This window comes from Epargyreus clarus, unplaced genomic scaffold (genome assembly GCF_041222505.1).
Source record: "Epargyreus clarus isolate Ecla_fem2 unplaced genomic scaffold, WU_Ecla_fem_2.2 ptg000035l, whole genome shotgun sequence".
In the NCBI taxonomy this organism is placed as follows: Eukaryota; Metazoa; Arthropoda; class Insecta; order Lepidoptera; family Hesperiidae; genus Epargyreus; species Epargyreus clarus.
Genome location: NW_027332240.1, coordinates 419,182 through 434,941, shown reverse-complemented (window position 1 = coordinate 434,941; position 15,760 = coordinate 419,182). Strand labels below are relative to the sequence as shown.

The 15,760-nt window shown below is 38.5% G+C and overlaps 1 protein-coding gene across 1 annotated transcript in view; it reads right to left on the bottom strand.

The window, feature by feature from the left end:
• Window positions 1–15,760, bottom strand: part of LOC140756362 (uncharacterized) — a 141,873-nt gene that overhangs the window by 28,785 nt on the left and 97,328 nt on the right. The window contains exons 2-3 of the mRNA XM_073091831.1: window positions 11,860–12,565; window positions 11,229–11,469 (exon numbers count right to left, since the gene is read on the bottom strand). Of these exons, the coding sequence (XP_072947932.1) occupies window positions 11,229–11,469; window positions 11,860–12,565 (947 nt within the window). The remainder of the gene's footprint in view (window positions 1–11,228; window positions 11,470–11,859; window positions 12,566–15,760) is intronic.

The window sequence follows — 15,760 nt, the reverse complement described above, 5'->3', positions numbered from 1 at the left end:
ACATTAAAAATAGGTGAAAAGTATACCCACATTCATGATGCACTATAACCTTATATAGTGCATCATGAATTATAATAATAAGGTCTTAACCATCACGTAAAAAATAGGTTGAGATGGAGTGATAACTATGGACACCTGCAATCAACCCCAGATAGGATTAGATATTCCTGCCTGAGGTCGGCCACAGATGCGCCGCTACACCTGAGGACTAAGCTGGAACGCCTTGGAAAAGTATGTCTCCGTTACCAGACCCTTCACACCAGAACACAGCAGCGCTTAACACTGTTGTTATTAGGCAGAAATAGGTAGTGCCGGAGTCGAACCACAAGGAGTTCTACCTTCAGAATCTTGATCTTCGCTTGATCGATTTTGATTTTTTTTTGGGACTTTAACACAGTACAAGATATGCCACACAGGCCTCACCCATCATGTAAAAAATAGGTCGAATTGGAGTGATAGCCCTGTTAAAACCCATTAACTTGTTTAGTGCAAGATTGCGAGGGTTAAGTGTACCAGGTTTTGGGTTATCGAGCGACCACGGAAACCTTCGGAAACTTTAGCTGTAACCTAGTTTTTACTTGCGGATGGTAATGTTTTTCGAGCTAATAATCCATGTCCTATTTTTTGACTCGCGTACGTACTGAAGTTGATCATCTCAGGAGACATCATCGCTACACCTATTTCTAGCTAATAACAGCGGTGTTACGCGCGGCTGTGTTCTGGTTTGAAGGGTATGATTAAGTAGACATATTTATCCGCTCTAACTTAATCCTTAGGGGTAGCAACGAATCTGTAGCTGACCTCAGGTAGTCAATTTTTATCTGGAGTTGATTATGGATGGCTGCAGTTGGTAGTAGCCTTAGATACTATCCGGTAGATTGCATCATTGCTATTTCTATATTACAAAACACCAACTGCAAAAATTCACCCTTTTGAAAGAGCCGACGTAATAAAAATTACAAACATATAAGATACGAAAAACAAAACCCCCTTCAGATCTAGCCCTTGTACCTATTGTGTAAATAATACCTTAATTTAATTTGTCTTCCTATGTATAATAATGTTGCTGCTAATATACAAGTCACTCTCGTTCAACTAATTGCCTAATGAAAATTAAATTCATAATCCTCCACGCATCCACGCTTGCATACCAATTACATATTCACGACACTAGTATAATTTACATGCCATTAACGAGCGTCAAGATAATCCGGCGATAAAGCTTCAGAGCGTCATGTCGCTCCATACAATATGCATATGCTAAATTTGTTCGCGATTTCGCGCGAACTTTCTGTTAAGTCCGTAGTAAGCAGTTAAAACATTGCATAAAAACCAATATGAAAAAAGTTAGTATATTAATTTAAAGTTTTTTTAAGTTCTTGACATGTCTTTGATCAACGCCCTACATTTTTGTAGGTCGTAGAACCTTTTGTTGATCGACTTAGGAGGCACCACCGCCACACCTATTTCTGCCGAGTAACAGCAGTGTTAAATGCTACTGTGGTCTGTATTGAAGGGTGTGGTAAGGGAGACATATTTATTCGGGGCGTTACAACTTAGTTCTTAGGGGTAGCAACGTATCTATAGCTACCCTCATGTAGGTAGACTTATCTAGGTTTGATAAATTATTTTTGTTCTCACGTATCGTGTTGTATGCCAATTACATATTCTCGACACTGTAGGATAATTTATATGCCATTAACGAGCGTCAAGATAATCCGGCGATAAAGGTTCAGAGCGTCATGTAGCTTAATAATGCCGCTCATATAATATGCATATACTAGATTTGTTCGCGATTTCGAGCGGATTTTTCGATTAGTACTTAAGCTGAAAAAAAACGCTGAGATACAAATTTAATTTCTTTAAGTAATATTCTTATACATGTATTTGACCAACGCCCTACATTTTTGTAGGGTCGTAGGACCCTATATTTTTTCACTTAGGAGGCATAACCGCCACACCAATTTTTGGCTAATAACGGTGTTAAGCGCTGGTGTGTTCTGTTTTGAAAGGTATTTCAGATACTATCCGATCTTTGATAGGCATAAATTATGTATATCTTTCGTCCGAAACGCAAAAACTGCCTCACGGTAGAACTAACCTTAATGTACTAAAGCCCTATTCTGAAGGGTCTACGGAGCCTATTGTTTCATACCCACGTATGGGTCCATGTCATCAATAACTCACAAACAACTTGTCACCGAGGGATGGCACAATTACCGTGCCATTACACGCTTTCGGTAATCCCTTGGGGTAAGGGCGTGGTTAAATGATCGCGGTTTGAGCAAAAGCGGATTTAATATTTTTTTGTGTTTCAATTCTGAGAAATTTTTATTTCGAGTGAGAATCCTCACTAATATTATAAATCTGAAAGTAACTCTATCTGTATGTCTGATGTATGTCTCTTCTTCACGCCTAAACCACTGAATCGATTTTAATGAAATTTTGTAAAAAGATAGTCTGAGACCCGAGAAAGAACATAGGATAGTTTTTATTCCGCAAATCCCACGGGAACTAGGGATGATGATCTAAGATCGATTAATCGGATAATCGATCTTTTAGACCAAAAAGTCGATTATTTTAATCGTTACTCAGATTGAATCGTAAACTATGCATTTGATCAAGTGATGATCTTTAGCAAAGTTGTTTTCCATGAGCCCACAAAGGTTTCAGAGTTGGTACGACCAATTTTCGCCAGATGGCGCCACTTTTATTCCAATGAAGGTACAAATTTTCAGTTTTATGTATGTTAGTATATATTAGTATAGTCATATTATTTTCTTTAAAGGGCGGGCGAAGCCGCGGGCAACAACTAGTTAGTAATATGTGTGAAGTTACCAATCGATTAGCGTGATGGGCTAAGCTTTACATGCCATTAGTGGAAACAATGGAATCATTATAATACTCGTACTTTAGTCTTAGGGCTTTAGCCCCACCTAGCAAGGGTAATGGGTTGGTAATAACAGTTTCTTTATAAGTATTGTTTACTAAGTTTTTGTATAGAATTCTTACGTAACTATATGCAGAAATATTTAAAAAAGATCCGTCTAATCGATTTAATCACACCCATCAGGGATTACCCACCCATGAAGGGTGTCCTCACGAGAGGAGAAAAAATTTGAGCGATTAGCCAAATGAAATAATAATCAAGGTCTTATATTTCATTTTGGTTTCTCAGATTAACTAAATTAACAAAAAAAAGAGATTTTCAAATAAATCAGAATGAAAATAATTGATATTATTCATTAACGTTTTTAAACATAAATGCGAAAGCACTATTTACTAAATACAAAATTCCATATTATTTCCAAAATATGCCATAAATTGGCATTTTGAATTGAATTCAAAATACGCTTACGTATAAAATAGGCTCATTTTACCCAATTTCCAAATCGCCTCCCGTTGGACGAGGCTTTAATCCCGTACCTGACGAAAGCGGCTTAGCGAAATAGACACCGCTACATTTTGGACTAGAATTGGAATGCCACCGTGATGAACGCCATCCTCTTCATTCGTACCTGAACCTTGGGTATAACAATGACAAGAATAGTTTTTGTCAAATGACCGAAAATAATTGTTTTTTTGGGTGAAGATGGATGAAGGTTTCAGAGTCACCACCGCCATACCTCTTGCTGCCGAGAACAGCAGTTTTTAGAGCTTGTGTGTTTGTGTTCGGCGTGTTAGGTTTAAAGCCGCGTGTCCCAACCTGTGGTCCGCGGACCCCTGGGGGTCCGCGATTATATGTTTGGGGGTCCGCGGTGTCATCTCTGGACCATACATAAATTGTTCATTAATGAAAAAGGGCCGCTTTACTGCTTTTTTCAACCAGATACCTATGTGAGAAGGCATTCTCTACTCTTGTTTATACAAAAAACAAATACAGAAACAGATTACAAGTAGACTCCGATTTGAGATTACAGCTTGGTAGCAACATCAACCTGAATATCCCTGATTTAGTTGCAAAAAAGCAACACCAACCTTCACATTATTTTTTTTTCATATTTTTCATAACAAACAGTTATAATTACCTTCTGTATTTGTTTTTTTGTATCTGTAATAATTAAAATATATAAAATATCTAATCCGTTTCTTTTTGCTGTTTATTTTATTAAGGGGGTCCGTGAAAACTGTGTTTGATTTCCTAAGGGTCCGTGGACTGAAAAAGGCTGGGAAACGCTGGTTTAAAGAGTGACAACTGTGTGGCGGAACGGTCAACATGTCAGATATGCAGTGAGTTCTGGGTTCGATTTCCGGCCTATTTTAATCTATTCTGGGTCTGGTTGATTGTGTATTTGTCGTTGTATGTGTTCATGATGCCCCGGAAATGGAAACTCCTAATAAGTAGCTTTAAGTGTGGAAACCGTTGTTTATTTATTTTGTGTGGGAAGGGAGATAAACTTATCCGAGGCGTTCCAACTTAGTCCTCAAGGGTAGCAATGCATCTGTGGCTAACCTCAGATAGGAACCTAATTTTATCTGGGATTATAGATAGCCATGGGCGGCAGTATCCACTTACCATCAGGTGGACTACAAGGTCATATGGAACTGTATTATAAAAAAAATTGGATATCAAATTAATAACTTCTACCAGTTACAAGTATCAAAAAGTCAATTTAATTCACTTGTTTATTGGCATATATATTTCTTTATGAACTCAAAAGCCCTTTACAGAATCTTTCATCGTAAAGCTCTCGATAATGATCTGTTATCAGCTAATAGCCCTTTGTCACACCGACCGAGTTTTATTTTCTCAGAAATTCTCGGAAATGGCTACTCCATTGTTATCAGAATAAACTGGGAAAATAATGGAATTGATACTTTGGTTGCTATAAAATTATTAAAATTAGTTTTAATTATCTATCAACATTGAATGAATTTATTAAATTGGGCCTATTTAAAGTTAATAACAAACACATTGTCGAAAAAAGAAACTTTCTCAGTAGTAGCAACGTATTTGTGATTGACTTCAAGTATAAGAGAAACGGGCAGTGATATCCTAGTGGTCGAAATTCGACCTCTCACTCGAGGTGTCCGAGGTTTGAATCTTCAGATTTTTCATTTTCAAAGTAATGTGCATATTAGAAACGATGAATGACAACATTGGGAGGAAACCTACATACCTTAGAGAACTTTAAATAAAATTGAAAAAATTGTCAAAGGTGTGCGTATTCTAAATTCAAATTCAAAACTCATTTATTCAAAATTGATTGATGTGAATACTTTTTGAAAGTCAACAAACTACCACCGCTTCGGAAGGTGTTTCGCTATCGAGAAGAAACGGCGCAAGAACTACCAAGTCGCAGCTGGCCAACGTGGTGGACTGTAGCCTTACTCTTTTTACACTAGGGGGAGATCCTTTCCTAACAGTGAGACTAAGTGTCAAAATAGTATCAAGGACACAACACATATTGAAAAGAAGATTCACCACTAGAGGATGATTTGAGTCTCTGCCTGTCTGTGTGACTGTCTTTGGCTGTAGTGCCTGCTTAAATATTTAAGTAAGAAAGCCTCATGTAAATATCTTTCGCGTCACAACTTCCAAAACTATTCCCAATTTCAATATTTCTGAAAATATCGTGACCCATACCACTACAATCAAAAGCACATTACGCTCACAGCAACACCTGTGGCAGTCGCTACTTGGTTAACAGATCCTATCACCTCACACGCGATTGTAAAGTATTAATACCGAATCGCTTTTAGATCCTATCACGTATTTTTGATATCCGAAAAATTAATCTCGTTTGTTGACAGCTTTGTCGGTTAAAATGTATTAGATGTAGAGCGTAAGTTTGAATTATTTGTGGTTCCATAGCGAAAAATACGCTGACACACCTATTTTTTGCATTTTTATTTTTTTTATAATAGATGAATTGGCGACAAGCATGCAAGTAATCTGATTGTAAGTGGCTACTGCTGTTTATGGATTTCTTCCTGAGGTCGGCTACAGCTGCGGCACTACCCCGGAGGACTAAGCTGCAATGTTACGGAAGTATGCCTCTCTTACCACACCTTACAAACAGAACACAGCCATAACTATTTATAAATCTGTGACACTTCACCTTTACCATTTGAGGATTTGAGATCTCTGTCTGTCTGTATGTCTGTTTTGCGAAGCAATGTCTGCTTGCTTACCTACGTGAGACAACCTCATGTAAATATTTCTTGCCTCACAACTCCAAAACCATTCTCAATTTTAAATGCTTGGTTACCTAACTTAGAAAACTCATATAAGTGTATTACCACCACCGCTCGATAACCACTCCTAATTTTAATATTTCACTTTTTCATACCACCACAATCAAAAGCACATTACGCTCACAGCAACACCTGTGGCAGTCGCTACTTGCTTAACCGATCGTATCACCTCACACGCGATTGTAAAGTATTAATACCGAATCGTTTCGCTTTTAGATCCTATCACGTATTTTTGATATCGGAGACCTAATTGTTGTTGTTAAATTCGTTTGTTGACAGCTTTGTTGGTTAAATGTTTTGGACGTACTTTTTAATGTGTTAGAATTATTTGTTGTTCGAATATCTATAAATTAGTTGCCACGACTATTTTTTTGTTTTTAAGTTTATTTTTTATAACATATGTATCTATAAGTAGCAGACGAGCATGCGGTACATCTGATGATAAGTGGCTGGTGTCTGTAATCAACCCCAGCCTACATTTGATTCCCACCTGAGATCGACCACAGATGCGTCACTACCCCAGAGGACTAAGCTGCAATGTCTCGGAAAAGTATGTTCTCTTCTCACACACTTCAAACAGAACACAGCACCTTTACCATTTGAGGATGATTTAAGATCTCTGTCTGTCTGTGTGCTTGTTTTGCGAAGCATTGTTTGCTTGCTTACCTACGTTAGACAACCTCATGTAAATATTTCTCAGCTCACAACTCCAAAACCATTCTCAATTTTAAATGCTTGGTTACCTGACTTAGAAAACTCATATAAGTGTATTACCACCAACTCTCGAAAACCACTTCTAATTTTAATATTTCACTTTTTCATACCACTACAATCAAAAGCGCATTAGGCTCACATCAACAGCTGTGGCAGTCGCTACTTGCTTAACCGATCGTATCACCTCACACGCGATTGTAAAGTATTAATACCGAATCGTTTCGCTTTTAGATCCTATCACGTATTTTTGATATCCGAAAAATTAATCTCGTTTGTTGACAGCTTTGTCGGTTAAAATGTATTAGATGTAGAGCGTAAGTTTGAATTATTTGTGGTTCCATAGCGAAAAATACGCTGACACGCCTATCTTTTGCATTTTTATTTTTTTATAATACATGAATTGGCGACAAGCATGCAAGTAATCTGATTGTAAGTGGCTACTGCTGTTTATGGATTCCTTCCTGGGGTCGGCTACAGCGGCACTACCCCGGAGGACTAAGCTGCAATGTTACGGAAGTATGCCTCTCTTACCACACCTTACAAACAGAACACAGCCATAACTATTTATTAATCTGTGACACAACACCTTTACCATTTGAGGATTTGAGATCTTTGTCTGTCTGTATGTCTGTTTTGCGAAGCACTGTCTGCTTGCTTACCTACGTTAGACAACCTCATGTAAATATTTCTTGCCTCACAACTCCAAAACCATTCTCAATTTTAAATGCTTGGTTACCTAACTTAGAAAACTCATATAAGTCTATTACCACCACCGCTCGAAAATCACTCCTAATTTTAATATTTCACTTTTTCATACCACTACAATCAAAAGCACATTACGCTCACAGCAACACCTGTGGCAGTCGCAACTTGCTTAACCGATCGTATCACCTCACACGCGATTGTAAAGTATTAATACCGAATCGTTTCGCTTTTAGATCCTATCACGTATTTTGATATCGGAGACCTAATTGTTGTTGTTAAGTTCGTTTGTTGACAACTTTGTTGGTTAAATGTTTTGGACGTAGTATTTTAATGTTGTAGAATTATTTGTAGTTTGATTACCACGATCGATTGAGTTGAAATTTTCCATACACGTTTGATTGGTTTGCTCAGTGACGTCACTCTAATTTAAATATGGTGGACGCTCGAGGTCTATCATCATATCATATGGGCATCAAAATCAAATTAATATCTAAGGTTTTCTAAGTAGAAATCGGAAAATAAAATGACGTTAATAAAAGGAACACACAAAGAAAGAAACACAAAGAAAGAAAGCAAGATACAGAGAGAGACTTAAGTAGGTTATCTACCTATGACGGAAGGTGGTAGAACCCTTTGTGGTTCGACTCCGGCGTCACCACCGCCACACCTATTTCTGCCTCATAACAGCAGTGTTAGGCGCTGCTGTGTTCCGTTTTGAAGGGTGTGGTAAGGGAGACATACATTTCCGAGACGTTCCAGCTTAATCTTCAGGAGTAGCGGGGCGTCTGTGGCCGACGACAGATAGGAATATCTAATGCTATCTGGGGTTGATTACAGATGTCCATGGGCGGCAGTAGCCACTTACCATCAGGTGGACTGCAAGCTCGTCTGCTACTCCTATATTATAAAAAAACAGAGCTGCCTCAGAGAAGAAAGGAAAGGAAAGTAGAAGATGTAGGGAATCCTCTGAATTTCGTTCGAAAAAAGCATGAAGGAATTGAGAGTGTTGGTCTATTTTAGCACCATTAACCACAAACTAAAACTACTACTACTTAAATTTTAGCACCACAACGTAAAAACAATTGTTACTAATAAAACACATCAACCACTTCCCATAAATACTAATACACCATTAACAATGAAACAAGTGGTCGAAATAGCGTGATAAACAAACAAACAGTACGTTTTGTTAGCATGCCCCGAGATCGTATCGCGGAAACCGGCCAAGTTCTATTACAAGTTGAATAACGACTTAATAACACGTTTTGTTTCAAAAATATTTGTATTTCTTTTATATGGTTTCTGTAGCGACTTTGTACTCGTGAAGAGATGGCGCTGCTGAATCGCGCTATCGAAGTTTTCTAAACATCTTGCATATATAAAGGCTCCGAACTGAGACTGTCGGAGCACGGCCGCCCCCGGGCACAATCACCTAGCCCGGCGGGAGATTGCCAAAGTTGCCTTTTTTAATAATGTAGTAGGAGCATGCAGTCCGGCTTTTTATAATATAGGAGCAGCAGACGAGCATGATGGTAAATGGCTACTGCTGTCCGTGGACATTTGTAATCAACGCTTAGGTGTTAAATACAAATGTCCATGGATTATATATTCCTATCTGAGGTCGGCCACAGACGCGCCGCTACCCCTGAGGACTAAGCTGGAACGCCTCGAAAAAGTATGGTGCCTAACACTGCTGTTATTAGTTAGAAATAGGTGTGGCGGTGGTGCCGCCGAAGTCGAACCACAGAGGGTTCTACCACCTTCAAACCCTTAAACCCTCTCAGTTAGTAACAGGTTGATGACATACAGTTAAAAGTATGGAATCAATTGACAAAAGCTTTGCAGGCCATGTTACAGCTGCAAAATGCCAATTAAAAGTGGGAAAAACTCTCGAAAACTGTTAATTAATACTGAAAACGTTCGCTTTGATGCAGAAACAATTACTGGGCGTGTTGTGTTTCCATTTTGCAAGCTTTTGTAATATGTGATGAGTGTGTATTCATTAAAATACATTTTTGCGAACAATATACACATATAGTGTTTTCTAAAATAATAGTGCCCAAATGAAAAACAGTCATCTAGCTTGTAATTTTAATGTCTTCCTGGCGGGACTTCGGTTGCGACTTGAACCATATTCTGGGCGTGGCTCTTAAGCTTGGGTACCTTTGGAAGATCCTTTGCTTTCAAAAAAAAAGCTCAGAGTAGCATTTGAATCCCACATGAGGCTGCATGACATGACATGGCTGGCATGACATGACAGAGATCAAGACTAAATAAGACATCTTGGGCAAGTATCTCTGCATTATAAGATTTATATCGAAAGCTTCCCACTGCTAAGTCAGAACACAGTAGCTTCTCACTGCATAGTCAGAAACAGAAATAGCTAAAAGACAGAAATAAGTTTAGACGCCGCAGACAAACCACGGAGAGACTGACTTTAAAAATATCTACTCAAAACAATATGTAAAATTAGACCATATACCAGAGACCAAAAACAAAAAAACATGGCAGCTTTAAAATAAAGTTAATATCAATACTACACATTAGACGTATCCATCCCTCTCAAATCTGTCAAGCCATTTGGAAAGAATTCGAAAACATTAACCTCAGCTTTTGAGTAAAAACATTAACCCAAGAACAAGCACAATTAGACAATAAGAAAGTAAAAATATTTCACAAGGAAATGGACAAAACAAATACATTTCTGTACTCCTAATTCCTCTGGCTCTTAAATTTTTTCGACGCGATTTACTTCAGATTAAGCGGCGAATGTCTCGGAAACGCATTTACGTCACAACTAATTTTATTTTTATTTCCTCCGCTTTCCCGGAGACCCTCTAGGACCTCCAGATAATGAGTGGCAGAATTGTTTTCAAGATGAATATCTGACAAAAGAGTGTTTGTTGTGACGTTAATTCTACATAACTTTGGCTTTTTAAATCTTATCTGCAGAGTTGTTATTGGATTGAACGAAATACAAAAACCTGTTATTTAATGTTACCTGTAGAAATTTATTGTTTTTTATCTGTATAGAACATTAATGCACAGTTTCGGGACTTGAGAACACCGCAGCCGATAGCCTCATATTACTGTTGTTGCTGTCAACAGTTAGATGGGTGATCGTGAGTGGCACGTTAAGTTGTTGATGCAGGTTGTTATTATTGTATAGCAGTCGTTAACAAGCCTCTGATGTCAGAAGTATGGGAAATTCGGTACATGAAAATACGTCTTTGCCTCTGGGAGGCTTTCAGTACAGAACTCCTTTATTCAACAAATCTTACTACTAAGACCTTAATCCATATGTAGCTCTATAGCTATGCTCCCTAAAGGACTCTTTTTATCATAGGATTTTTGGATGATTTGAAATTCTCCGAAACATGTTGGTCACTAATCCATACCTTCACCTATACCGACCTAGAATAGGATTGTACCGCGTAACCTGAGTAATAGGGCTCCCTGTTGTAGGTAGTAGCATATAAAAAAGATTTTATAAAGATTTATAGGGAGAGACTATTTTGTATTGATAGACGTGATAAGGCCTTGATAAGGCTTTCACATGACCTCAGACTTAATGGAATCTTAATACCAATATTACCAAATAATAAACTAACCTCTTATCAAACTCATGTAGGTCTTCTGACGTGAACTGACTGGTCACGTCCAGAAGCTGCTGGATGTGGTCGCTGCAGACTCTGCTCTTGCGTCTGCCGTCTTCCCCATCACGGACCAGGATGGTGGAGCACCCCCCATAGTCCAGGGAGAGCGAGGGCTGCTGGACCACGATGGTGGTGCGGCCAGCTGGCATTGATGATGCTGTGTCGAGTGGGTTGGCCGTTACGTGGACTTGGGCAGCTAAAAATAATAAAAACGAGTATAGAAATAGGCTTCTAGACTTAAAGAACTATTTTAGAGTTTTCAGACTTAGGTAGGGTCAAGTATCTAAAATTAGCGACCGTATAATTGGGGATTTAACCTGAAATCTCTGCATTGTAAACCGATAGGAAGACCAGAATAAAAAAAAACTATCATTCAATTTAATTTTTACAGAATTCTCTTAAATGGCCTCAAAACTAGCCGCATTTAAAGATATGGAAAGAAATAAAAAGTAAGATATTCTCTAACGGTAGCAAATCTGCGACTACTTTTATTTAGCTTTGTCTGCAGTAACTTACCATTAGATAAACTGCTCGTACATCATACACACTGCATATTCACGTAAAAAGAAAAATATTTATATCTCACCAGTAGATTGTCTTCTAGAAGACGGCGGTGGCACAGAATGCTGATGTGCCGAAGAACGTCGTCTTGTGGCAGCCGTCGTGAACACTTCCGTGCCCTCCAACTGTCTCCTCAGCTTCGCCACGTCATCCTTGTAATACTCCTTCTCCTTCTGCTTATTCTTCGTCCTTGGCTCACTCCCTCTCCTCTTCACCGGATCTGGTTCAAACTTGAAATGGGTCTCGTATTTCGTCTGGCTTCCTTTTGGACTCTTGGGCGTTTCGATTTTAGGGTCGTAGGGAATTTGTATCGATGTAGATGGTCCGCTAGTTTGGTTGACTTGGGTCTTGTTCCTCGGTTTCTCTAGTTTCTTTGGTCTGGGTTCTTCAGCTTTGGGGTCTGGGAGGGGTACATCAAAGACGAATCGCGCTGGCCCGGGTCGAGGGGAGTCCATAACATCGGTGGCTGATTGGGGGATGGCATAAGCTGGGGTATCGAATTCACAGCTGTTTTGTGGTCGATGATAGTGAGGGGGTGCGGTGCTTGGGGGGTTGTGGTTTGGGGGGTCGGCGTCTATGAGGCTGGGGGGTTGGGGAGGCGGTTCGGGGGGCTCGCAGTCTGCATCCATGGAGTCATCGGTGCCGGTGACTGAGGTGATGGCGGTGGCAGCGGAGTCGGTGCTGGTGTTGATGGTCTTGTCCGACGTGGTGCTGCTGCCCATGACCACCACCTGCTGGCAAGGAAGTAACAATGATATAGACGCCACTTATGCCCATGTTAAGTTCCCTATTGTTATCATGGCCACAAAGGCTTGTAGGTTACTTAGACGGAAGAATAATTTCATCATTCAGATATAGAAGTGTTTGGGAACCCAAAACCTTGGTCAGACCGTTTTGACATTTGCCATATACGTTGGATTGGCTTAATTTCAATAGCAATTTTCGTATAATAATAATTCAAATGACCGATGACTTGACTAACTATTGAATAAATTAACTTCTTTTCATGATAATGTATCAGATAATCATTTAAATTATGAATTGTGACTCATCTTTAATACATTTGTTATAAAATAGTTTATTGCTACTACTTACTAAATAAATTCATAGCTGAATAAAAACAAATAAGTAACATTGTTCCTTGCAACTAAATATAGCAATTTGGTTTCCATACAATATAATATGATGGGTATCATCAAACTCAATTATCGGGCCAACAAGGCTTATACGGCGAACAAATTGCACTCAAATTGATTGAGCCCCAGATTTGTAAAGGTTGAGCCACACTATACATTTTACATCAGTCCCCTATTTTTTTTATATAATATAGGAGTAGCAGACGAACATGCAGTCCACCTGATGTACTGCCGCCCATGGACATCTGTAATCAACCCCAGATAGGATTAGTTATTCCTACCTAAGGTCGGCCATAGATGCGCCGCTACCCATGAAGACTAAGCTGGAACGCCTCGGAAAACTATGTCTCCCTTACCACACCTTTCAAACCAGAACACAGCAGCGCTTAACACTGCTGTTATGACGTAGAAATAGGTGTGGCGGTGGTGCCACCGGAGTCGAACCACAAAGGGCTCTACCACCTTTAGAGTTCCCCTGTTTGTCATAGACCTTCAAGAGAATGAGAACTTTTTTATCAATTTCAAGTAACAAACGTGATGGTGTGTGGTTTTTGCTGTTTAAGGATATCTGCAAATAACTCTATGTGGTCTATGTATTTATAACGAAGGCTTTAAAATATCGATTCCAATAATATCTAAACTTCGGAGGTTCCACGCCGACAATCTTTTTCGAATAACTGATACGATGTTCGATATAATTTTTACGACACAACAATATCGCATCGACAATACTTCCACATAATAAAAATACTTATAGCCGATATTATATAGATAGTACCAAACGTAAGATAGTTCTTTGAATCGCAACGGTCTTAGAGCAGATAAATTCATCGTATTCTGAGGAAATCGAACTTTTTGACATTTTGACGGATACGATAATTCCACGAGAATAATGAAATACTTGAGATATTTTGACTCCATGATATCTCCACGAGAATAATAATATGCCAACTCAATTTTCCACAATTCCATTCAACAAATATAATAATGAAATTTATGTGAGTACTGCACTTCCTTTTAATTTAAATATATTCATTAAATGTATGTTATTACAACGTCAGTTCCGGCGACCCATATTTCAATATGTCTCTTTTGTCATGTTTTTGAAATATGTACACTGGATATAATTAATGTTATAGTATTCCTCTGTTATTTATAACGAGGTTTTCACACATGCATAGGTTTTCTAGTTGTATGCGGTTCTCCAAATTTTTGTGAAAGTGTGTTATAAAAATCTTCACCTACTTCCGTTTTATAATGACAAGGTTAAGTTATGAGCTCTTGTTCAATAAGACGACACGACACGACACGACACGGCACGACACGATACGGCACCGGTACCTACTGCACGACACCCAGAGGTACTTTTTTATCTTTGATGGATCCCAGCAAGATATAGACAACATATTTCTGACATTTCATTAATAACTTATTTATTAAAGAAATAATGAAGTATATCTTTTCTAAACCCTTTTTCCTTTCTTTTTTTCGGTAGCCATAGACGACCTTAAGTGGTATTATTAAAAAAAAAATTATCACTAAGTTCGAATTTCGGCAACTGGGCCATCTCTAATAATTTTAAGACATCTTATTCACAAACTAAATAATTTTTGATGCTATATAAATTAGCATTTTTTCAAAAATCACATATATTTCAAAACTCGTGTTTAATATGACGCTACCTTAACAGTGAATACGTGTAACATCAGAGGACAACCTTTGAGGCTTTTCTTTTATAGACCACTTTGCTTATTGCTTCCGTATAAAATATTTACGTTATATATAGCGAGCCTATCATTGTATGTATCCATACAAATTGGTACATTTGAAGAGTCTATTGTCTTTAAGAGTAAGTAATAAATAGAAGGTGGTAGAACACTTTGTGGTTTGACTCCAGCGGCACCACCGCAACACTTATTTCTGCTTATAACAGCAGTGTTAAGCGCTGCTGTGTTCTGGTTTGACGGGTGTGGTAAGGGAGACATACTTTTCCGAGGCGTTCCAGCTTAATCTTCAGGGGCAGCGGCGCATCTGTGCCAACCTCAGGTAGGAATTATATCTTATCTGGGGTTGGTTACAGAAGTCCTTGGGCGGCAGTAGCCACTTACGATCAGGTGGACTGCATTCTCATCTACTACTCCTATACGAGTACTATAAAAAAATGCTTAACATTTCACCTGGAAAAAAAGTTATTAGTGTGTACCTTGGTAGCGTCCTTCATACCTTAAAATATATTTCACACCAAATGTAACACGAAAATCTTCAAAAGGAATTACACACTTTGTACTTTATATGTTGTGCGAAAAATATTCGTTTGCCCATATTATTTTTCTTTACATTTCAATTGAATCGCTGCCGATTTTCCTGTAATCCAATTTTCAGGAAAAATAAATTACATTTCTTTCAATGGTAATCGATGAACCTTAGAAACCTTGAACAATTTGTACCTACGCAAGTTACGAGGTTGTCTGACCATGAACGGATAAGTTTCAGCGATAAAAAAATTACCGCTCATCAAGAAATTAATGAAATATTTCTAGCAGTAATGCTTTATCGAAGCTAGACCTCTCATCTAGCTGGTCAAAAGTCTCTTATATAATTCAGAGCAATAAAAAAATTGTCCTCAGCTCAAACAGTAAAGTAAGAATAGTTAGGACAGCCTGAGAGTTCTTTAAAAAAAGGTTGCGGGGTGTGGGAAGGCTATCAATCCGCACTTGGTCAATATACTTACTCTATGACGAGACCCGTCCGAGAGAGGAGACGACGACAGTTTTTAAAGAATTTCTAATA